The sequence below is a fragment of the Berghia stephanieae genome, chromosome 4 (assembly GCF_034508935.2).
Source record: "Berghia stephanieae isolate SIO BIC M18660-M18661 chromosome 4, UCSD_Bste_1.3, whole genome shotgun sequence".
Classification (NCBI taxonomy): Eukaryota; Metazoa; Mollusca; class Gastropoda; order Nudibranchia; family Aeolidiidae; genus Berghia; species Berghia stephanieae.
Genome location: NC_088363.1, coordinates 74,460,781 through 74,480,780, shown reverse-complemented (window position 1 = coordinate 74,480,780; position 20,000 = coordinate 74,460,781). Strand labels below are relative to the sequence as shown.

Sequence of the window (20,000 nt, the reverse complement as noted above, 5' to 3'; positions counted from 1 at the left end):
AATTCGCATTTTATAAACATAAAACGCAATTGTAAACATCAGGCTCACCTCGATCAAATATTGTTTTGAGGCAATTGTTTACAAATCCTGATCCTCTTGTATTAGTTTATTTTTTTCTCTTTCCTATCTCTGTCCTTGTTCTGAAATTGGATAATTTGAACTTGTCTGTGGACCTTATTATGAGTCCATTGTTTTTGGGAGACAATAGAATTAGATTGTATATGGGGGTGTCTTTTATTCTTGAAAATGGTCATCTTAAATAAGTGTATCTTGAAAATTACTTAAGTGCCTCCTTTTTGATGGGTATTTCGTTTAATTTGAGATTTTAAGTTTCCTGTAACTTTTGATATCCCCCCCCCCCCCACCCCCACCCCCTTTAATTTTCCATTTGTAATAATTTTTCCTTGAGGCCAAAGATCCAACAGTGTCAGAGGCAATGAAATCTTAGTCTATTCGTTGCACCTCTCCCTTTTACAAGATGCTAAAATGACCTAAATACTTTGGATAGCATTGTTGAATTGCTAAAATTCAACTTAATTTAGTTTCTGCTCTTACACTCTGAATAGATGGAGTTCAACTATACCTTACTCTGACATCTTAATATCAAACTTTTTGTCCCAGAGAGCAATAGCAACAGTGTGACTTAAAGCTCTAATGAAGCCTAGGTTACAGCTGTATTTGTGAAAACGGGCATGTCAGTTGTTGTGACCAGATCGTTTACGAGAAACTACATATAATTTGAAATAAATTCAATTTGTTGATATGGTGTTAATTTTGTCCTCTTTTTTTTTTTTTTTTATTGTTACAGGGCAGTTTGAATCGCTTTGCTCATGCCATGTCAGAAATGCTCAAATATTTCAATGTAAGTACGAATTTTTGGTTGTGGTTGTGGGGTAAGAGTAGATAGCTGGGTCTTTGTTATCAAGCCCAATACTATCCAAAACAATTGCTGTCTGTATAACATTACTTAAATGGGGATAATGTCCAGTTCCATGGACCTTAAATCTATGAAGGACTCCCTTTTTTTATTGACTTGTCACGGAATAGAATCTTATTTTGTATTATAAACATATTTTATTAAGTGTGAACCTACTTCTGATTAGTTTTGAATGGGGCATGTTTGTAGTAGTAACTTATCAAAGAAATTTTTGCCATTAAAAAAAAAAATTATTAGGATTTTATTTTTGAAATAACTGCAACTGTTAATTTTTTTTATTATTAAGAATATGTATTCTTATTTCTTTCAGATATTGATGGACCAAGCTAACAGATCAATTTGTAAAAATTTAAGCTCGTTTATCAAAACGTAAGTTATTTATATTTAATTAATAATATAATGATATTCTATATCTTAGCAAACTTTTATTTTTTGGCTTTTATCAAAACTCGTTTTATGTTTTTTAATGAATTACTTTTTTTTTTTTTGTACAAGTACAAATTAAATTCTGTGGTGGCTTTTATGTTTTAATTTAATTTTTGTTTTTTAACATTTTAATTAATATTAAAAAATTACCATTTGCCCCTTGCTGGTCCTCTGAAAAACCTGCTAATGGCGATTTTGTTTTCCAATTTTGAGACCTGCAGAAATAATTTAAAATTGTAATTAAGTTTCCACAAACGATTGACAACTTTTAATTTAGAATCACAAGTGTGAATTGTGATCATACATTTTATTTTAGTTTCCAACTTGTTTAGTCCCTCATATTGATGTCACCATAAGTATCCTTCGAAATTTTATGTTGTACACTTTCTCCCTATTTCAGTGACATAAAGAAAGTTAAAGAGTCTAAGAAACTGTTTGAAAAGATCAGTGATGACATGGATGCTGCATTAAACCGCAATTCCCAGGCACCCAAGTCCAAGCCTGTGGAATGTGAAGAGGCCTTGAACACACTCACTGCCATGAGGTCGTGTTTTGCACACACCTCCCTCGACTACGTCTTTCAGGTATGATTTTACTAACAAAGCCTTGGTCATAATTTTGTAAAATGTCTGATGGTTTACTAATAGGTATCAGATGTCACTTGACTGTTTTCAAGATATGAGCTAAAAAGAAAAAGTTTTTGAAAAATTTTCTTTTTCTTCAACTAAGGTGTCCTGAAATACTTGTAACTTTGTCCCTAATTAGGATATTAAAACAATTTTAACGGCAATTCACTCAGAAAATATGAATGGGATTCCAGATATCTCTCGCTTATTTACAAGTCACAACCAGCAGTGATTGGGTAGCTTGCTCTCTAAGATTTGGTGGAAAGTACTTTTTTTATAGACTAGCATCCTATCCAATGGATAGTAAGAAATTGCTATTGTCAGATTCACACTATTGATGCTTTGTGCTTAGTTAAAAAACTCACAACAAATGCCAGCTGGATATAACGTAGCAACTCACAAAACTATGTGTAACTTTAAATGTTTATAGTCATATTAATACAATTTAGTGAGAACTACTCATAAAAATGGCTGGGTGGAAACAACAACAAAGAGCTGAGTGACGTCAATTTCATTGCTTCTATAGAAACTGGGATAAACTCTGGCTCCATCGGCCTAATGGCTCTGGAGGACTACATACTCGGAAAAGATTGCTCTGACTTCAGAGATTCAACTTTCTTTTTTTTCATCATGTGCACATTTAGTCAAGCCATCAGACAAATAGTTATTTCCCCTACTTCTCGTAAACCCACCTCAGCGAGAGAAATGGGGGAAATAACTATTTGTCTGATGGCTTGACTAAATGTGCAGATGATGAAACAAAAGTTGAATCTCTTGATTAGTGTACATATCATTGTGACTCTATATGTCTCCTACATGTTTTTGAATGTATAGCATTAGTTAATAACCGTTGTGCCATAAAATTGGTGATAAAATCCATGATAAATTAGAATGTCTGGAGCAACACTTGGACTTTAAGCAAGTTACAAACATAAAATGAATGTAATTAGCTTTTTACCTCATATGTACTAATTTAATAAACGCACATGCCCTATTAAACTAACACCCCAACGAACAGCCATGTGGTATTCAGCATATTTCATTGCAGTGGGAAGATAATACAGCTGTTTGCCACACTACATTCTCGGATGTGAATGAGTACTTGGCTATAGGAGTAATGAATATTGTAAGAGTGCTAGTTCAAAAAGGACGCCTAACAGGCCACTGGTAATGTATGAAATAGAACTGGAACATTATGAAGCGCATGGAACATGATAAATATGTGAAATGCTATATATATAAATAAATAAATTATTTATTATCTTTTGCTTTATTGGTTGATTACTTCCTTTCATCTTTTATGAATGAGGAGAATGTTTATTGACTGTCTTTGATAATATACGATTTCTCCTTCTGATTTTGAAATATTTTTTTTTTCTCCTCTCCATACAGATAAATGTGCTCAATTCCAAGAAACGATTTGATATCCTCGATACAGTAAGTAAATATAGGACATTTCATAACATAAGATCTGATTATACCTTGTTAGTTGTAGGAGTGTATCATAATGAAGATATATGTCATACTTAATGATACCTGGATAGTGAACACAGTATTTTTGTTTGTTGTACTTACTGGTATGAGCATCTTAATCTTATCTTTTGACAAAGAAGGACAACAAGGTCAAACTTTTAATTATGATATAATAACAATATTAACTGTTATTAGTAATTAATATATTAACACTAATATTATTATTATTATTTATAATGGTATTTTTATTATTATTATTATTATTATCATCATCATCAACATCATATTATTATTATTATTATTTATTATTATTATTATTATTATTATTATTATTATTATTATTATTATAAACTAATTGATAATCATGAGGATGTTGATGATTATGAGGCAGCTCAAGTAGTACAGCTTTATTACAAGTACAATATTTATACATTAAGAAGACACATTACAAGAGATTTGTATTATTTATCATAATTCAATTCAACAATTAGTCTCACAAATTATTTAGGAAGAACAGAAATGACTTAGCAAACACTTTTTGAAAATTGAATTGATTATTCATCACTGGAATTATTCCCAATATTTCTCCTCAGATGCTGTCTTTCATGCATGCCCAGAATACGTTTTTTCATCAAGGCCATGATTTGTTCAGGGATCTTGAAGCCACATATATGAAGGATATTGCAGGCCAGGTTGGTATTGTTTTGATTGTTAAAAATATTGGGTCTACTCATTGTCAATGCTTCAAGTTGTCTGTTTGATTTATCTGGCTTATTATTTTTATGTTTTGTGACAATCCTTGAAAGGGATCTGGTACTTGTGACTGGGTGAAACTTTTAGATAGTTTTAGACCAAATGCAAAGATGTATCCACTGTTTTGGTTTTTAAAATCTTGCTGAATAAAAATAATGAAACTGACCGAAGTGGGACCTGAACCCAGGACATTCAGGATTGCAGAGAGATGGCTTAATTGCTTAGGCCACCTGGTCCTTAAAGCCGTTTAAGTTTGGATTAAATTTTTCAATTTTCTTATAATGGTTGACCTGTCTTGGCTTCACGAGAACCTGGTATTGACTTCAATGAAAATCTCCTTTGTGCTCTTTATGTTACTTTTCTTGTAGTGCTTGTAAGCACAAATTTACACTTAATATCTTTGGAGGAGGAGGGAAGATGGCTGAATAAATAGGCATTACATCTGGATTTGAGTCTCCCTGTTAGCATCTACTATTTTTCTTTGCATGAAAGTCAATCCTTATTGCTCAATATGCACCATTGCTCTGCAACTGGCACTTAGGTTATCAGTCTTTTCTTGAGAGAGATTGATTATCTTATCTTTTCGTCTTTTTTTTTTTTACGTAGTGCTCCAGAGCCATAATCCCATGGAGCCAGTATCTACAGCATTAAACGGATAATAACAATTGCTTGCCACCCTTTGGATGGGGTGCTAGTCTGTTGCAAAGTACTTTCTGCCAGATCTAGCTACCAAAGCATTTCCGAGTGGCCAGGGCTGGGGGTGTCAAGAAAAAGACCTCGACCTCACCCAGGTCATGTAAAGCAAGTGCTCTACTTACTGAGTCCCTTTGAGGATAAATAAATGAAATTTATTATTGTTATTTTTTTATTTGATTCTTCGATATTCATATTCAATTTTACAGTCTCTGATATGACTGAAAAATGTGGCATCCATAGTAATACTTCTAAAAATAAAAAAAACAAATATCAGTAATGAAATGTAATGATTGCATTGGGACAAAATATTGTATCAATTTACTTCGCTGATTCTCAAGTGTTGGACAATTGTCCTTTTTAAATCAATCACTTCTATTCAACGACAATATGCTGTGCCAGAATGATTCAACATTAAATGTACAGTTTTAGTATATACTTTCATTATGATGGATGGAATTAAATTTTTGTTATCAATTACTAGAAAATAGATAATCCAATAAATGAACATTCCCAAAACCGACCCCTTGTAAGCACAATTATAAACAGAGAAACAGGTTGGGGAAAGGTGGGGGGGGGGTTGAGGCTAAGGAAACAACATCAACAAACAGCATAAATGTCATATAAGATTGTAACAGGAACATCTCTTCTTACTCCCTACGTTACAAATATTAGGTTCATAATTTCTATTTCCTAAAAATATTCCTGAATGTTCATGGTTGTCATACGGTAAGAGTGAAATGCTCATTTACTTAATTGACTATTTGTGTCAATGATTTTTATGGAAAATTATCTTTTTAAATTTCACTTATTGTTTTAAGATTGTATATCTGTTATATTATGTTTCATCCTTGTTTTAATTATTGCTTGATGTCATGCAGGTACAAGACCTAAGTGGCAAGGCCAAAGTAGAGATGAAGGAGATGGAAGAGAGGCACACATTGGTGCAACAGAAGGTAGGATTGCAGTCTATTTTTAGCTTTTCACAAAGTGAATGAGATGAAAATCTGGACCAAAAGTTTTACTGAGAGAGGAGCACAGCTTTTAAACACGTTTGCACTAGTTCTTTATTACAACAGTGTGACCTTGGGGAAACTCACCCTAAGGATGATGTGATTATTATTGACAATGCAGGAATACCCTGAGACAAATTTTTATTTTATTTTTTTCTGAAAGTCTTAAGAAGTTTTATCTTCCTTTTGTTTCTGAACGGTTTGATGTCTGTTTTGATCTAGTTGTAGTAGAGCCTTGGTGGTTTCCATTCTTCTCAACTCGACGTCAGTGCATATCAATATCTATTTTTGAACACTGTTGTGCCCTCCCATAGTAGGCCAGAGGTCACTTGCTGTTTCTTCTATATCCCTATCTGTTTACCAGGTTGCTTTCTGTCTTTGTCTTGGAATGATATTACTTGGTTTTGTTCTGGCCGGAGTCCTTGGCTGGGAGAAAAATAGTAAAATGTATAGTACCAGTTTTGGGAGATATTTTTTTCCCTTGTAAATCGTCTCTCTTTTATGTACTGTTCCTTTTTTTGCTTTGAATATAGAATGGTGTGTAAATATTTGATTGTATTCCCCTTAGTCAGATTCTAAAACTAAGTACACTGACTGATAGTGTGCTATTGGAATCAACATATGTTTCCTACTCGAACCATTCCCCTTTGTCTTCCTTTTTCTTGTGTGCCTTCTATGTAAATCTAGAATTTTTTGACTATCACATTTTCTTCCTTTTTACTGGCCCTGAACTGACCTAAATGTGAAACTCTTAAAAACAAAACAAACTGTTGAGCCTTTCTTGGTTAGTTTTTCCTTGACCAAATCTACGAGATAAATTAGGGAACAGGCACTGGTGTAAGATAAAGATCATGTGTATGTGCTGACCAAACCCAACTGACAAATTAGAGAGCAGTCACTTGTGTAAGATCAAGATATGAAGAGGTGTGTCCAAAAAGTGCCAGACAAAGCAGAAAGAAAAATACCAAAAAAACCCCAAAAAGAAACAAGAAAAGTGTCCCCATAACATCAGCCTGCTGTGGCTGGAGATTGAATTTCAGACCTCTAGGTCATCAGTAATCAGGAGGTCTGAGTTCCGATGGCCAGCTGAGGCAGGCTTGTCACAACTATCAAAAATGTCTGTGGTGTAATGGTTGCACGTCTGACTGGTAATCAGGAGGTCTGAAGTTTGATCCCCAGTTGAGGAAGATGGATTTTATGGGATGTTTTTTAATTTTTTAAATTTTAATTTCTTCCTTAATTTGTCTGGCACCGTTTCATGCAAGCTTTTTCTTACACTAGTTGCTCCCAAATTTCTCAATTTGATATTTTCCAAATGAAACATTGCGTTACTCTAATTTCTTCTTCCTCATCATCTCGTGTTCAATGTTTGTGTTGTTTGATCACCTCTATGTCTCCGTAGATACAGTGTTTTTAAGTTTTCTTATTATTTGAATATTTAAATAGCAGGAGGTAACTTTCAATATGCCCATGAATAGGCAATAGATGTATGAGATGATTCTAATGATAATTGTCAATTTAAAAGTCAAATGGACTTCATATCAGACAATGTTTGTTAAGAGCTGGTTATTCTTGCTTCCCAAGTACCTGGCTTTTAGACGAAAACTACTGTATTAACGATTGTAAATGTTTAAATCAGAATCAATAGTTCAAGTTCACAATATGAAATTTTTTGCCCTCACTCATATCGCAGAAACTAGTATGATATGGGAGTTGTTTTGTTTATTGCTTTCATTTTATATAATTGTTAGAGTGGGGCTTTGAGGTCTAACTTGTGGGGCCCTGGGTTTAGTCCTTGAAAAAGGCTCTTTACAATACATTCACTCAACGTACTCATGTGTAAAGTAAGTACCTGGCTCAAAAAAAGCATTGTCTCTTCAGAAGAAAATTGTAATCACGCCTGATAAACGTTATGTCTCACCTTACATGATAAGTCTTGATGAAGGTCTTTGAGCACATTTTTTAGTGGAAATTGCTCAATACAAAAGATCATTAAGAAAAAAGCTGATGTCTTTCTCAGATCAGAAAATGCTTGATGTTCAAGTCATCCATTACTTAAAGTGTACTAGAAATCTGTCATTAAAAAACCCCCCAAACCAATCCTATAGACTTACGCTAGTTTTAATAATAACTTTGGTTAAATACAGCAATATAAAGTATATACAGTGGATGCTTTTAAAACACTCACGTCTATTGCTTGATTTTCTCCTCTATGTGCTTATTTTAAAAATTTGGTAAATATGAAAACAGGAAAACTAAGAACCTGGTATCTGGTATGATAAATAGGGAGAACAAATGCCGAAAAGTGTACCTTAAGATTTTATAATATGTATGATAGAGCATTAAGTCCATGTAGTCCCAGTTGATCTTGGTTTCTTAAAATTTATATGGGCAATAACAATTGCTTGCTACCCTTATGTTGGGACGCTTGTCTGTTGCAAAGTGCTCTCTACCAGAACTATAAGACTCAGCTAACAAATCACTTCTGGATGTATAAATTAGTCAGAAATGATATCGATCGCACCCAGGATTCTCTTCACTTTACTTGTAAAGCAAGTACTCTATCAATTGAGCTATCAGGACCCCCGGAATATAAGATAAAATCATCAGAAATATGAATTTTTGCTGTTTTTATTTAATTTTAAGAAAACAACAACATTCATTTTCCTCAATAAATCTTGTATATTTATCAAATTTTACATTTCTTTTAGTTTAAGAAAACAACTAAAGTCCATTCTTTCTACTCACTAAATCTGATAAATGGAACCAGTTTTATTTATTATTATTTTTTCAAACTAATATATTTTGTCCATCGTGAAACTATCAGAGACATTGTGTCACAATTTTATTGTTTACCTTATTAACCAGTTAAATATCGTATTCTGGAAAAAAACTTGTATTTAAAAATTTGGCCAGAAAACTCGTTCTTCATTTATCGATCAATTTAAATGACAAATGATAAATCTTGGCACAAACCCTCAAACCTGGGACTTCATGAATTCTTTGAGAGTTTTTTGCCAAGATAAGGGTAATTTAAATCGATCGATATTTGAACGATGATTCTTTTGGCCAAATTTTTAAACACAGAGTTTTTCCAGAGTACAGCGGTTAAGTGGTTACATAGAGTTTAACAATAATTGGTTTGATCCAATCCCCCTTGATCTGTAATATTTAAATATTTCATACCTTGTTTTCCTCATTATAATTGGATTGTAAAATGGCATAGTGACACAATGAAATTTGAAACGGTTTTTAAAGAGCGTGCAGTCTTTTTGTCTAAAGCAGAGTAGAGTAGAGTGGATTGATAAATATTGTCTTACCAGCTTATACTTTTTTCTCTTAAAATTGACAAGCTCCGGGTGTTGTTTTCTTTAATTCGGTATTCACCGCTTATTTTTTTATCACTTACTTGAATCATTTATCTCTATTTGTAATTGAAAAATATGATCGTGTGTTGGTGCCTTTGTGTGTGTGTGTGTGTGTGTGTGTGTGTGTGTGTGTGTGTGTGTGTAGTTGTACGTGTGTGTGTGTGTACGCTTGTGTTATGGTATATTCATTTTCAGTTTCCTACTTAAAAAAGACTTGATATTTTCCTCCTTACCCATTTGAAACATATGTATGTTTTTCTCCTTAACTAAGTGCTTCACGTGTTTTCTATAAAACATGTCAATTTTGTTGGTTGTTGTCCTTCTTGATTTATTCTTTATCACTTCTCCGGATCATAATTTGTCGAGATTGTTTATCCTGATGATTTATCTCGCAGCTTGCCACTGGTGCATGTTACGTCGACCTGCGTTAGATTGGTGAAATAAGGCCAATTATATTTTACTTTGTTTTGTCTCTTGCTAATTGGTTCTTCATCAAATGAACTCTCTTTCTCTCCCCCCCCCCCCCCCCCCCCCTGTTTAGATATTCCTTTTGTTTCCTCCACCTCAATAATTCTGTGGTTATATAACTTTTCCCCTGATACACGACCTGCTTCCAATTGATACCCCCCCCCCCCCCCTCCTGAATCTGGGAATATAATTTAATTTTTTTTTTTTTTAAAGAATAAAAATGTTCGTAAAAGTTTGAGTAGTAGACGTCCTTGATTGTTTCTGTATTAAATTTCGTAAATAGTTTCCGTATTAAAATATGTCTGTATTAGTGTTGTGTAGTACACGTCCGTAATAGTTTCTGTATTCTATGAAAAGGTTTCCGTATGAAATATCCTGAAAAGTTTACTCATCATGTACGGTATAGTTTCTGTATTAAATGTCCGTAGTAGTTTCTGTTTGAAAGTTTGCCTCAAGAGGAAATTTTCACATTTGATTAAACTTTGTAGCAATTATTCTCGTTGAAACTGAATCAAGGCTTTTATCATGGAAAGTAACTTTTAATTGAATTATTATTTTTAAGAAAAAAAAAGACCGCTTAAAATGCTCTACGTCAACAGAGGTAAAGTGTCCCCTAAGTTCGAAGTTACTCTATTTGACGGTAAATTATCATTCGATTTTGTGTGAAGTAATACACAAGGCATTGGGGTCTCCAGTTGACCTTGCTCTGTCCTCGTTAACGCGATTTCTTACATTGGTTTTTGATGACGTGCTTCTGATTATCATCGCAATTACCTGTCAGCCCGTCTATCACCAGACAGAGAGAGAGAGAGAGAGAGAGAGAGAGAGAGAGAGAGAGAGAGAGAGAGAGAGAGAGAGAGAGAGAGAGAGAGAGAGAGTATCATCATCTACGAAAACCTACTTAAACTACCTAATAAAAAAAAGGTTGTTAATCCTTCCGAAAGACAGGAAAGCTGATTTATGATTACGTCAAAGGGCAGAAGAATTACCATAATGTATTTCATTGGTATATGATTCCACATGTGTTTTTTATCATCACCGATCATCTCACCTTTACATTGAATTTGGAATGCCCGTAGCGCCCTATGGAATGTCTATATTTTATGTTTCCGTTTGGTGATGACGGTAATCTTTTTGTATGGAATTATTAATTCGATACGAAGTATCCAGGGCAATGTTTTGGTAGTTAGATAAAAATAAAGAGGACAATGGAGGATTTTTTTTTTTTTTTTGGTGGTACGGGGAAGGGGTGAATAAAATAAAAAGGCGGAAAGTCCACTAAATGTACTCAAAGCGCTTTATTAAAGGTCCCAAGTCAACAATAATACTTAACGTGTGTGTAGTGCGAGTCATGATGCCTGTATGGTGCTGTAACATTTTGTAAAGACCGAGGCAATGCTGTTACCGGTTACTTCTTTAGTTTACACCTGAGTATGATGAGAGAATGTAAGGAGACCCTTTTTCAAGAACTCGGCTTTTAGCCACGCACAATGGGACTCAAACCCCGGGACTCTCCGGTCACACGTCGAGTTAGCAGTTCATTAAAAAAAAAACCCCAATAAATTTGAGATTTTATATAGTGCAATATCCTTTAATCGTACTCAAAGCGTTTTACAAAGGATACCGGACCAACAGCAACACATAACATGTAGAACAAGACATGACGTTTGTTAGACGATATTACAATTTTTTCCGACAGAGCCAACGTTTCTTGCAGCCTTCTTACAGCAAAAGACCAGTCCAGAATCAAGTTTTAGATGAAATCTACGAAATGAATCATGATATATATTTTTTGTGTGTGTGCGTTACGTCAAATATGCAATCTGTCTGAAAGCGGATACTCTCTCTCTCTCTTTCTCTCTCTCTCTCTCTCTCTCTCTCTCTCTCTCTCTCTCTCTCTCTCTCTCTCTCTCTCTCTCTCTCTCTCTCTCTCTCTCTCTTCTCTCTTCTTCTTCTTCTTCTTCTTCTTCTTCTTCTTCTTCTTCTTCTTCTTCTTCTTCTTCTTCTTCTTCTTCTTCTTCTTCTTCTTCTTCTTCTTCTTCTTCTTCTTCTTTTTCTTCTTCTTCTTCTTCTTTCCACCCCACCCCCTCCCCACCCCAGTTCCCCCTTTCATCTATTAATCTGGAATCTTGATTCGTAAGCCCCGTGGAGCAATGGCAACAACCACGCCGTGCATATGCAAAGAGCATAATGGCTTCTACGTTTGAAGTATAAATGTTTATGTCGCACAGGATCCTTCCCCATCCATTTGACGTTTTGTTATTCGTTTACAGTATGCAAGGTTTTCTCTATAGGTACCCCAAGCAGACTTGCTCGGTTTCCATGCTCGCGAACGTCGAATGTATATTGTATATATATTTTTCGAACAATCTTGGCAAGCAAACGTTTCGAAGGAAACAAAGTCATTTATCGATACCAAGATATCGTACATGAAAATTATGTGAAAAAGGAAACAATCGTATATTAGAACGTTTTTCTATGAAGTCAGATTCAAGCAATACTGCTCAAAAATGAAACCCCGCAGACTGCCCTTTCACATCGCCATCGACGACTAATTCGTCCTGCTTTGTGATCTAGTGGTATGCCACTCGCCTTTGGATCGAAATGTTCTGAGTTCGAGTCCCACTCTGAGCGACGCATAATTGAGTCCTTAACTCAAATTGTCTTACCGTACTCCGGTGTAAAATAAGTAACCGGCCGGTAACAGCGTTGTCTCTCTCGAAAAAAAATAGTGCGCCATGCACGTTAAGTGTTGCTGTTCGCTTGGGACCCCTTGTAAAGCGCATTGAGCACGTTTATTTGATATTGCTCTGTATAAATGCTTCGGTATCTTTATTACAATTATTAATTCAGCGGTTGTCAATTGATACAGACAATTGTGGTAAATTAAAAGATATCGTCTGATTGACCCGCACAGGTGACAATCTGTGTACTTAAGTTATTTACATTTAGTGACACCCCCCCCTCCCCCAATTATTTAGGGAAAAAACAACTTCGTGGTCTGTATCACAGTTTTGCCTTGCTACCATGTTTGGCATGTTTGAGTAAATTTGAAAGTTATAAATGCGTACCAAGCAATTAAAAGAAAAGAAAGGAGTCATTAAACTCGTTAAATGATGAGCATACCTGTTGTGGGGTAATCGAACCTTACCTTTACGCTTACTCAATGTCTCAATCGTTTCTATGTTATATGTGTGTGTTGAGAATATTGGCTATTAAGCTTAACTGCTGGTCAAAATTACTTCGCGATGGTGGTGTGCGAACGAATCGGCGGTCTCAAGAAGTGGGTGAGAGAGGGATCTAGAAATGACTTGGGTTTGAAACGAATATTTTTGTGTTCGTGGATAGCTCACACGGTAGAGCCACGCTCTCACCTGCCAGGCGGAGTTGTCGTACCAATAAGGTCGCAGGTTCAAACCCCACCACCGCCGCGAAAAATTTTTATTATTCACTTCATATCTTGTTGTTACCAACTTTACGCTTACCGCTCCTCTTATTCACCACTACAAACACTGCCTCGTGGGGCTATGCTGTCCAAGACTTTGCTCACGTTCTGTCGCGGTACTCAGGTGTAAAATGAATACCCGGCCGTTAACAATGAAGCCTATGTCGGAAAAAAAAATGTTATATCGCCTTACAGCCGTCTTGTCTCTTCCTAAACGTTAAGTGTTGCTGTTGGCCAGGGACTTTTTGTTAAGCGCTTTGAGCACGTTGAATGGATATTGATCTATATGAATACTCACGCTCATGGTTATTCGTTCGCATATGGGAACGTAGAAGTACGGCCATCTAATATGTTATTCGAATGTTTTAACCAATCCGTCCGTCCCAAGTCTAACATCTACCTTTTTTCCCCCACATACATTTACCCCACCCTGAGGCATCGAGCATCTGCTGATCGGAAGAAGATTGCGAAATCACCGTCTGTATTTTTGTTTGTCGGGTTTGGTGTTTTAATTTTCGTTTCCACCACGCGAGATGTTTAAGATTGGTAATTAAAGCAAGATGGGGAAATATAACTCCATGCAGATCAAAACTTTAATATATTATATATCAAACGTTGAAAACGAGGGTTGTGAAGTTTATTTAGAAAATAAACGAATTATTCTTCAGTTGCGTGTTGTTGTTTATCAGGGACCCTTTGTAAAGCGCTTTGAGCACGTTTAATAGATCTTGCGCAATAAAAAGAAAAGCTAAAGTTTGTTTTTTTTTTGCTTTTTATCAATTGAAAGGACCGGTTCTTTTTTTTTCTTTTTTTTTTTAATTGGCTTGCTATTGAAGGAAGTTAAAGAGCATCTTTTAATGAAGAGTTTCCTAAATGTCATGTTTAATCAAGAGAGATGTTAGTCCACGTTGAATCGTTAAATGATAATTTTATTGGTCTAGTTGTCCTGTACTTGTCATTTGCAACCGTTTTAACAAAATATCCTTTTGTGTGTGTTAAGCTCAGCGTTATTTGTCTTTGATATTCATGGACAATTATACTATGATTTAAAACTTAAATATATATCTCCTTGTGGTCTTCCTCTGTAGTTATATGCAACTATATTATTTATTCGTCTTTTCATGATTTCGTTTGCTGTTTGTTTATTGCATTTTGTTTCTTTGATCTTGGTTGTTTGTATTTGATGTGTTTTTAGAATTGTCATTCAGTTTATTCAATTGTGGTTTTATTTAACTGTCATCGTTTTAATTTAAACATTTACATTTTTAATAATATTATTAGAATTGTTCCAGCTATTGATAGCTGGATATTATTATTCTTAATCCTCCTGTGGTTTTTGTTTTTGTTTTTTGTTTTTTTTTTTTGGTCTCGAGTATGAGCCATCTTCTCTTTATACAAATGCAGATCAATGTACATACAATATACATATCTTTTTGATCACCTACCTCTCCACTTTGATCCTGACAATTATTTCCATCCCTCCATAATGTGTCTTTGCTTCACGATATCTCTTTAGAATATCTTGTTCACATTTGTGTAACCAGTTAACTGCCGTACTCTGGAAACCCACGTATTTAAAAATGTGGCCAGACAACTCATCCTTCAAATATACATCGATTAAAATGATCATCTTTGAAAAAAAAAACCTCTCAAACCTGGGACTTCAGGTTTGGGATTTTTTTTTCCAAGATGAGGGTCATTTAAATCGATCGACATTTGAAGGTTGAGTTTTCTGACCAAATGATTAAATACGTGGGTTTCCAGAGTACGGCAGTTAACTAGTAAAGACAGTCGACATCTTCCGGTCTTAATTTCAGAAACCGAATTATTCATTAATCGGCACATGCAAACTTGAAGATCGTTCATTTGATTATAAAGATTGTTATCTTTGTGCTGATTTCTCGAATGGCTAGAACCTATTGATCCCGTGTCATATTATTCTTATCTTATCAAACATGTGAGGGCTGAATTATGGGTGTGCTAAATAGAATTAAAGAGATTAGAAAAGAAACCAAGATTGAAAACTCCTAGTTTTTTAAAGATTATCTTCTAACTTAACATCCTTATCTCTGCTATTCGTCAGCGTTTCAGTACTGCGTCATTGAATTCCAATTTTACTCATCAATATGTATTGTTAGCATGCTAGAGGCTGTTGATTTTAAAACGCATCAAACAAAAAAAAAAGATACTATCTAATACAACATATTAATTTAAAAAAAAAAAAAAAAAAAATCCCCACAAACTACCCCCTGCCTTTCCAAATAAAACAAACAAAAACCAATAAAAAAAATAAAAAAGTGAAAACTGCTACAAAAGACTTTTACGTAAAACAGACTTGGAGACCTATAATTGTGCGGCTATATTCTTTAGCGATATCACACTCAACGGGACCTGTTCGTTATGGATTTGAATATCGCTGAGGGCAGCGTAATATTGAGCTCTTGAAAAAGGCTCTTTCCTGATATTTTCTCACTATGCTCAAGTGTTACTTGGGGTCGGTAACAGCGTTGTATCTGCTTAGAAGAAAAATATTGTAATAGCTCTTTACAGACGTTATGTCACATCTTTCATGGTCGAAGTTGCCGTTGGCTAGGAACCCCTTGCAAAGCGCTCAGTGTGTACATTTAAAAGATATTGATCTATATAAAAGCCATAGTTTCTTATGTTTACTTTAAAAAAAAAACCCCAAAAAAACAAACTCACATTTTCTTTCTCCCTCAGTCTTAGAGCAAAATGGTCCAAAGTCCGAAATCAAATGTGATCAGAAAATCCGGATGATAAAATAAAGAATGAATAAGCTAAAATATATATCAACATTTATGTAGGGCATTTCCGCGGATTTACCAGACTCGTTGCGCTTCGCAGTGTTTCATTTATTCCTCCAGCAGGTAATGTGGAACCAAATTTCAATTATATGCATTTTCCAGTTGCATTTTATTGTCTTTTTTGTACTAACACTCTTACAATGTCTGTCATTTCCTATAGCCAGGCACTCATTGACACCTGAGCTGGGCGCGATAATGCGTGTTAAATACTTTACCCAAGGACACAACGTCGGTACCAGAATTTTATACGATAATTGTCACATCCGGCTTGAACTAGCTTAACATTGCTTGACTTTGTGACAATACAAGACATTTTACCGCGGAGTCACAGAGCAACGCATATCGGAGAATTGATTTTTTTCTCTTTAAAATCTCTTAGTCAATCGCCATTACAATAGAATAGAATAGGAGTGTAAATCATAAGGACAATAATGTTACAGCTAGTGACAGTAATGGTATAGCGAGCCATATGTGTCACTTTGAAGACAATTACTGACCAATAAAAACGTCTCTTTTCAATGAGAGTTGCTTAAACATTGGTAGAAATAAATAAACATAACTCAATTCAGACTTAATTTAAATGATGTTTATTATAGATTAATCTACCTTTGTTTTGTAGTTAAACAATATATAACATCTATAAGATGAAAATACTTTCAGGTGATATATATATAATATTAATATATATATATATATATATATATATATATATATATATTATATATATATATATATATATATATATATATAAACATCTATAAGATGAAGTTACTTTCAGGTGATTTTACGTTTTCTGGACTTATTCTTCCTATCACGTTTTTTCCCATTTCCTCTGTTCTTTCTCCCTTTTCTATTACGCCTCCTCTTTCCTTTACCCTTTCTTCTCTTTCCACTCTTAGAACGTTTTCTAGATCGGGTTCTCACTTTCCTTCTTCTTTCTTCTTTTTGAGCGCGAAGTTCAAGGTGTGTCAATTCCTCTTTCGTTGAAAGCTCTCCAGCTCTTATCATGACCGGGGTAGCTTCTTTGGTGTTGCTTTTTTCCACGTCTTGGTAACTCGAATCGTTGTGTTTCCGTTTTGATCTGCTACGAGGTTCCAGGTTTTCGTCTGGTGTCGAACCATCCCCTCCTTCCCGAAACTCCCGAGCTGTGAGACTCTGTATCGTCCTTCCCCTCAAAGAATACGGGTTTTCACATCGTAAGTCATCGTATCGGTGGAATGTGATTTCCGAGGAAGACAGCCAACCTTGTAACCATCTTAGACTTTCCGTGCATTGGAAAGGATTTCCGTCCAGGAACATGGATCGAATATTGGGAAACGCAACCGACAATCTAGAACTCAGCTGTTGAATATTATTGTAACTCAGGTCAATAACTGTTACAGAAGGAATGACGTCAAAATCTCTTTGGGTGGAATTTTCTACCAAGTCTACCAAAGCCTGCGCCATTCCTGGACTAGCCATGACCTGAAGATTTTGAAGTCGCGGCATTTCGGAAAGGAAATTGTAATCCACATCCATCCTGTCTGGCGTCAGATAACTTAAGCTAAGCTGGGTAAGATTTGGAAGGTTTATCATAGCGTCTGATTCTATTCTCTGAAGCGGGTTGTTAGAGAGCAATAGGCTTTCAAGACTGTCCAGATCAGCGAACGTTCTTGGTTCAAGAGTTTGGAGTTGGTTGCCTTGGACGTTGATGGTCTTGAGGTTACTCAAACCTGTGAAGGTGTTTGGGTTTATCCGCCGAAGATTGTTATTCTCGCCGCTGAAGAACTCCAACTGCGAATCGCTCGAGAATAGCCCTGGTTCAATTTCCTGAATGCGGTTGGAGTCCATGTAGAGTCGGATGACGTTGGGGGGAATGTCTCGAGGAACATAGACCAAATTGTTGCCTCTGAGCCATATCTAAAAAAAAAAAAAAAGAAAGTGGAAAGAGCGATTGTATTAAGACTGCACATATACTTTTTCACTGTTCTTTCTCTACATTTATATACCAATGTGCGAATCTACTTACATACTACCTCCCTACCTACCTACCTTCCTACCTACCTACCTACATATATGTCTATCAAATGTTGTTACCCGATGCTTTATGTTATTGACACATCTGTTGAACAATTCAATCTCAAAGTATCCATCTATCTATATATCTATCTATCTATCTATCTATCTATCTATCTATCTATCTATCTATCTATCTACCTATCTATCTATCTATCTATCTATCTATCTATCTATCTATCTATCTATCTATCTATCTACCTATCTATCAAGATGAGTAAGTTGTCATATTATTGAAAGTGTTGTATTATTGGAAGTAAGTAATAGAACTTCAATACAAAAAATTTTTCACTCGTTTTATCATGTTCACCAATTTTATAATAAAGCGAAAAAGAATTCAGCTTTTCTTGCTCGGTATCTTTCCCATTCTGCTTCGTCTGACACTGTAGCATTCACAACTTTTCACATTATTTGTTTTTGTTTGATATGATAAATAAATATGGTATCTATTACTCTTGTTTCATTTACCTCTAATCCCTCTTATTATGTATTTTGGTCCGCCTCCCATTTAGTTTCTTTTCACTTCTTTAGCTTTATTAGTTTTTACGCTATTACAAATATGACTTGTCAATTTAGTCACAATAGCCATTTTTGAATTGAATGCTCTGAATCCTATATTTTTTTGCGAAATTTTCTCGAGAGTTTCGGCTTTTATAAATACCAAAATTTTAATCACATACAGTCGATTTCTCCAGTGTTTCGTTCCCCAAAAGTTAACGTGGTTCTGAGAAATCAATGTTGAATGTTTGTTGTAAGTAAATCTTTCATAACGTTTTCAGGGATTGTGAGTTGGGAAAATGAAACAAAGTGACGATGAACAAACCTCCTTCAGGTTGATTAGATGTGTTAGGGTACCATCTGCCAGGAAATGCAGTTCATTATTGTTTAGGGTCAACATCTGGAGTTCAGTGACGTTCTCAAAGTCTGTGTGATTGATCTGTGGGGAAATTAACAGTGGTCAAGTTTAGCATAAAACACTTAGATATCTGGTTTCGTAACAAATTTATGATTTCGGCCCAAAAGAAAAATTCAACATACGTTCATTCTTCATCAATACGCGTTATTAACATGAAAAATACCGAGAAAGAACCAATGATGAGGTAGGTGACCAATACATGAAATGCCTGTTATGCAGTGCAAAATTCCCCTTTACCTTCACATCCCCGGTCTTTAAGATTCCTGACCATGATTTGTTTGATGGATTGCAATCTTATATTTATTCATAAAGACTGCGATTCTACCGCTGCAAAAACAATCACTCTGCACCTTGTTTACATGACTATGACCCTGAGTCTTGTGTTGTGGTATATTATTGTAACTGAGGGTCTGGCTAAGTCTTTAAGCTGAAAGCTTTAAGCGCCGAACTGTTGTTGGTATTCACAGGTGGAAGGTGATCATCAGGATTACTAAATTGACTAGGACTTGGATAAGTGTGTGTTCTTTGATTGATAGTGTTGTTCTCTTCCCACTCTCCCCTCTTTCTATATTTCTTTCCTTTTTTTTCTTCTTTATTCATTCCGTGATCCAATTAGTTGTGTATGCGTTCATGCCGATCGTCTATGTTTGATCAAAATAATTGCAACATACGACCTTCTTCTTCTTCTTCTTCTTCTTCTTCTTCTTCTTCTTCTTCTTCTTCTTCTTCTTCTTCTTCTTCTTCTTCTTCTTCTTCTTCTTCTTCTTCTTCTTCTTCTTCTTCTTCTTCTTCTCTACTACTACTACTACTACTACTACTACTACTACTACTACTACTACTACTACTACTACTACTACAACTTACTACTACTTACTACTACTACTACTACTAACTAACTAACTACTCTACTAACTACTACTACTACTACTACTACTACTACTACCTACACTACTACTACTACTACACTACTACTACTACTACATACTACTACTACTACTACTA

At 35.1% G+C, this 20,000-nt stretch overlaps 2 protein-coding genes across 7 annotated transcripts in view; one reads left to right on the top strand and one right to left on the bottom strand.

Moving 5' to 3' along the window:
• Window positions 1-20,000, top strand: part of LOC144971237 (arf-GAP with coiled-coil, ANK repeat and PH domain-containing protein 2-like) — a 67,792-nt gene that overhangs the window by 13,647 nt on the left and 34,145 nt on the right. For all 6 annotated transcript variants that reach the window (XM_078911750.1, XM_078911754.1, XM_078911752.1 and 3 more), the window contains 6 exons: window positions 809-862; window positions 1,248-1,306; window positions 1,764-1,947; window positions 3,382-3,426; window positions 4,056-4,154; window positions 5,790-5,864. In XM_078911750.1, coding sequence (XP_078767876.1) covers window positions 809-862; window positions 1,248-1,306; window positions 1,764-1,947; window positions 3,382-3,426; window positions 4,056-4,154; window positions 5,790-5,864 — 516 coding nt within the window. The remainder of the gene's footprint in view (window positions 1-808; window positions 863-1,247; window positions 1,307-1,763; window positions 1,948-3,381; window positions 3,427-4,055; window positions 4,155-5,789; window positions 5,865-20,000) is intronic.
• The window catches only part of LOC144971238 (uncharacterized), a 12,350-nt gene continuing 9,118 nt past the window's right edge, over window positions 16,769-20,000 (bottom strand). The window contains exons 4-5 of the mRNA XM_078911755.1: window positions 18,906-19,019; window positions 16,769-17,926 (exon numbers count right to left, since the gene is read on the bottom strand). Of these exons, the coding sequence (XP_078767881.1) occupies window positions 16,802-17,926; window positions 18,906-19,019 (1,239 nt within the window). The 3' untranslated portion in view covers window positions 16,769-16,801. The remainder of the gene's footprint in view (window positions 17,927-18,905; window positions 19,020-20,000) is intronic.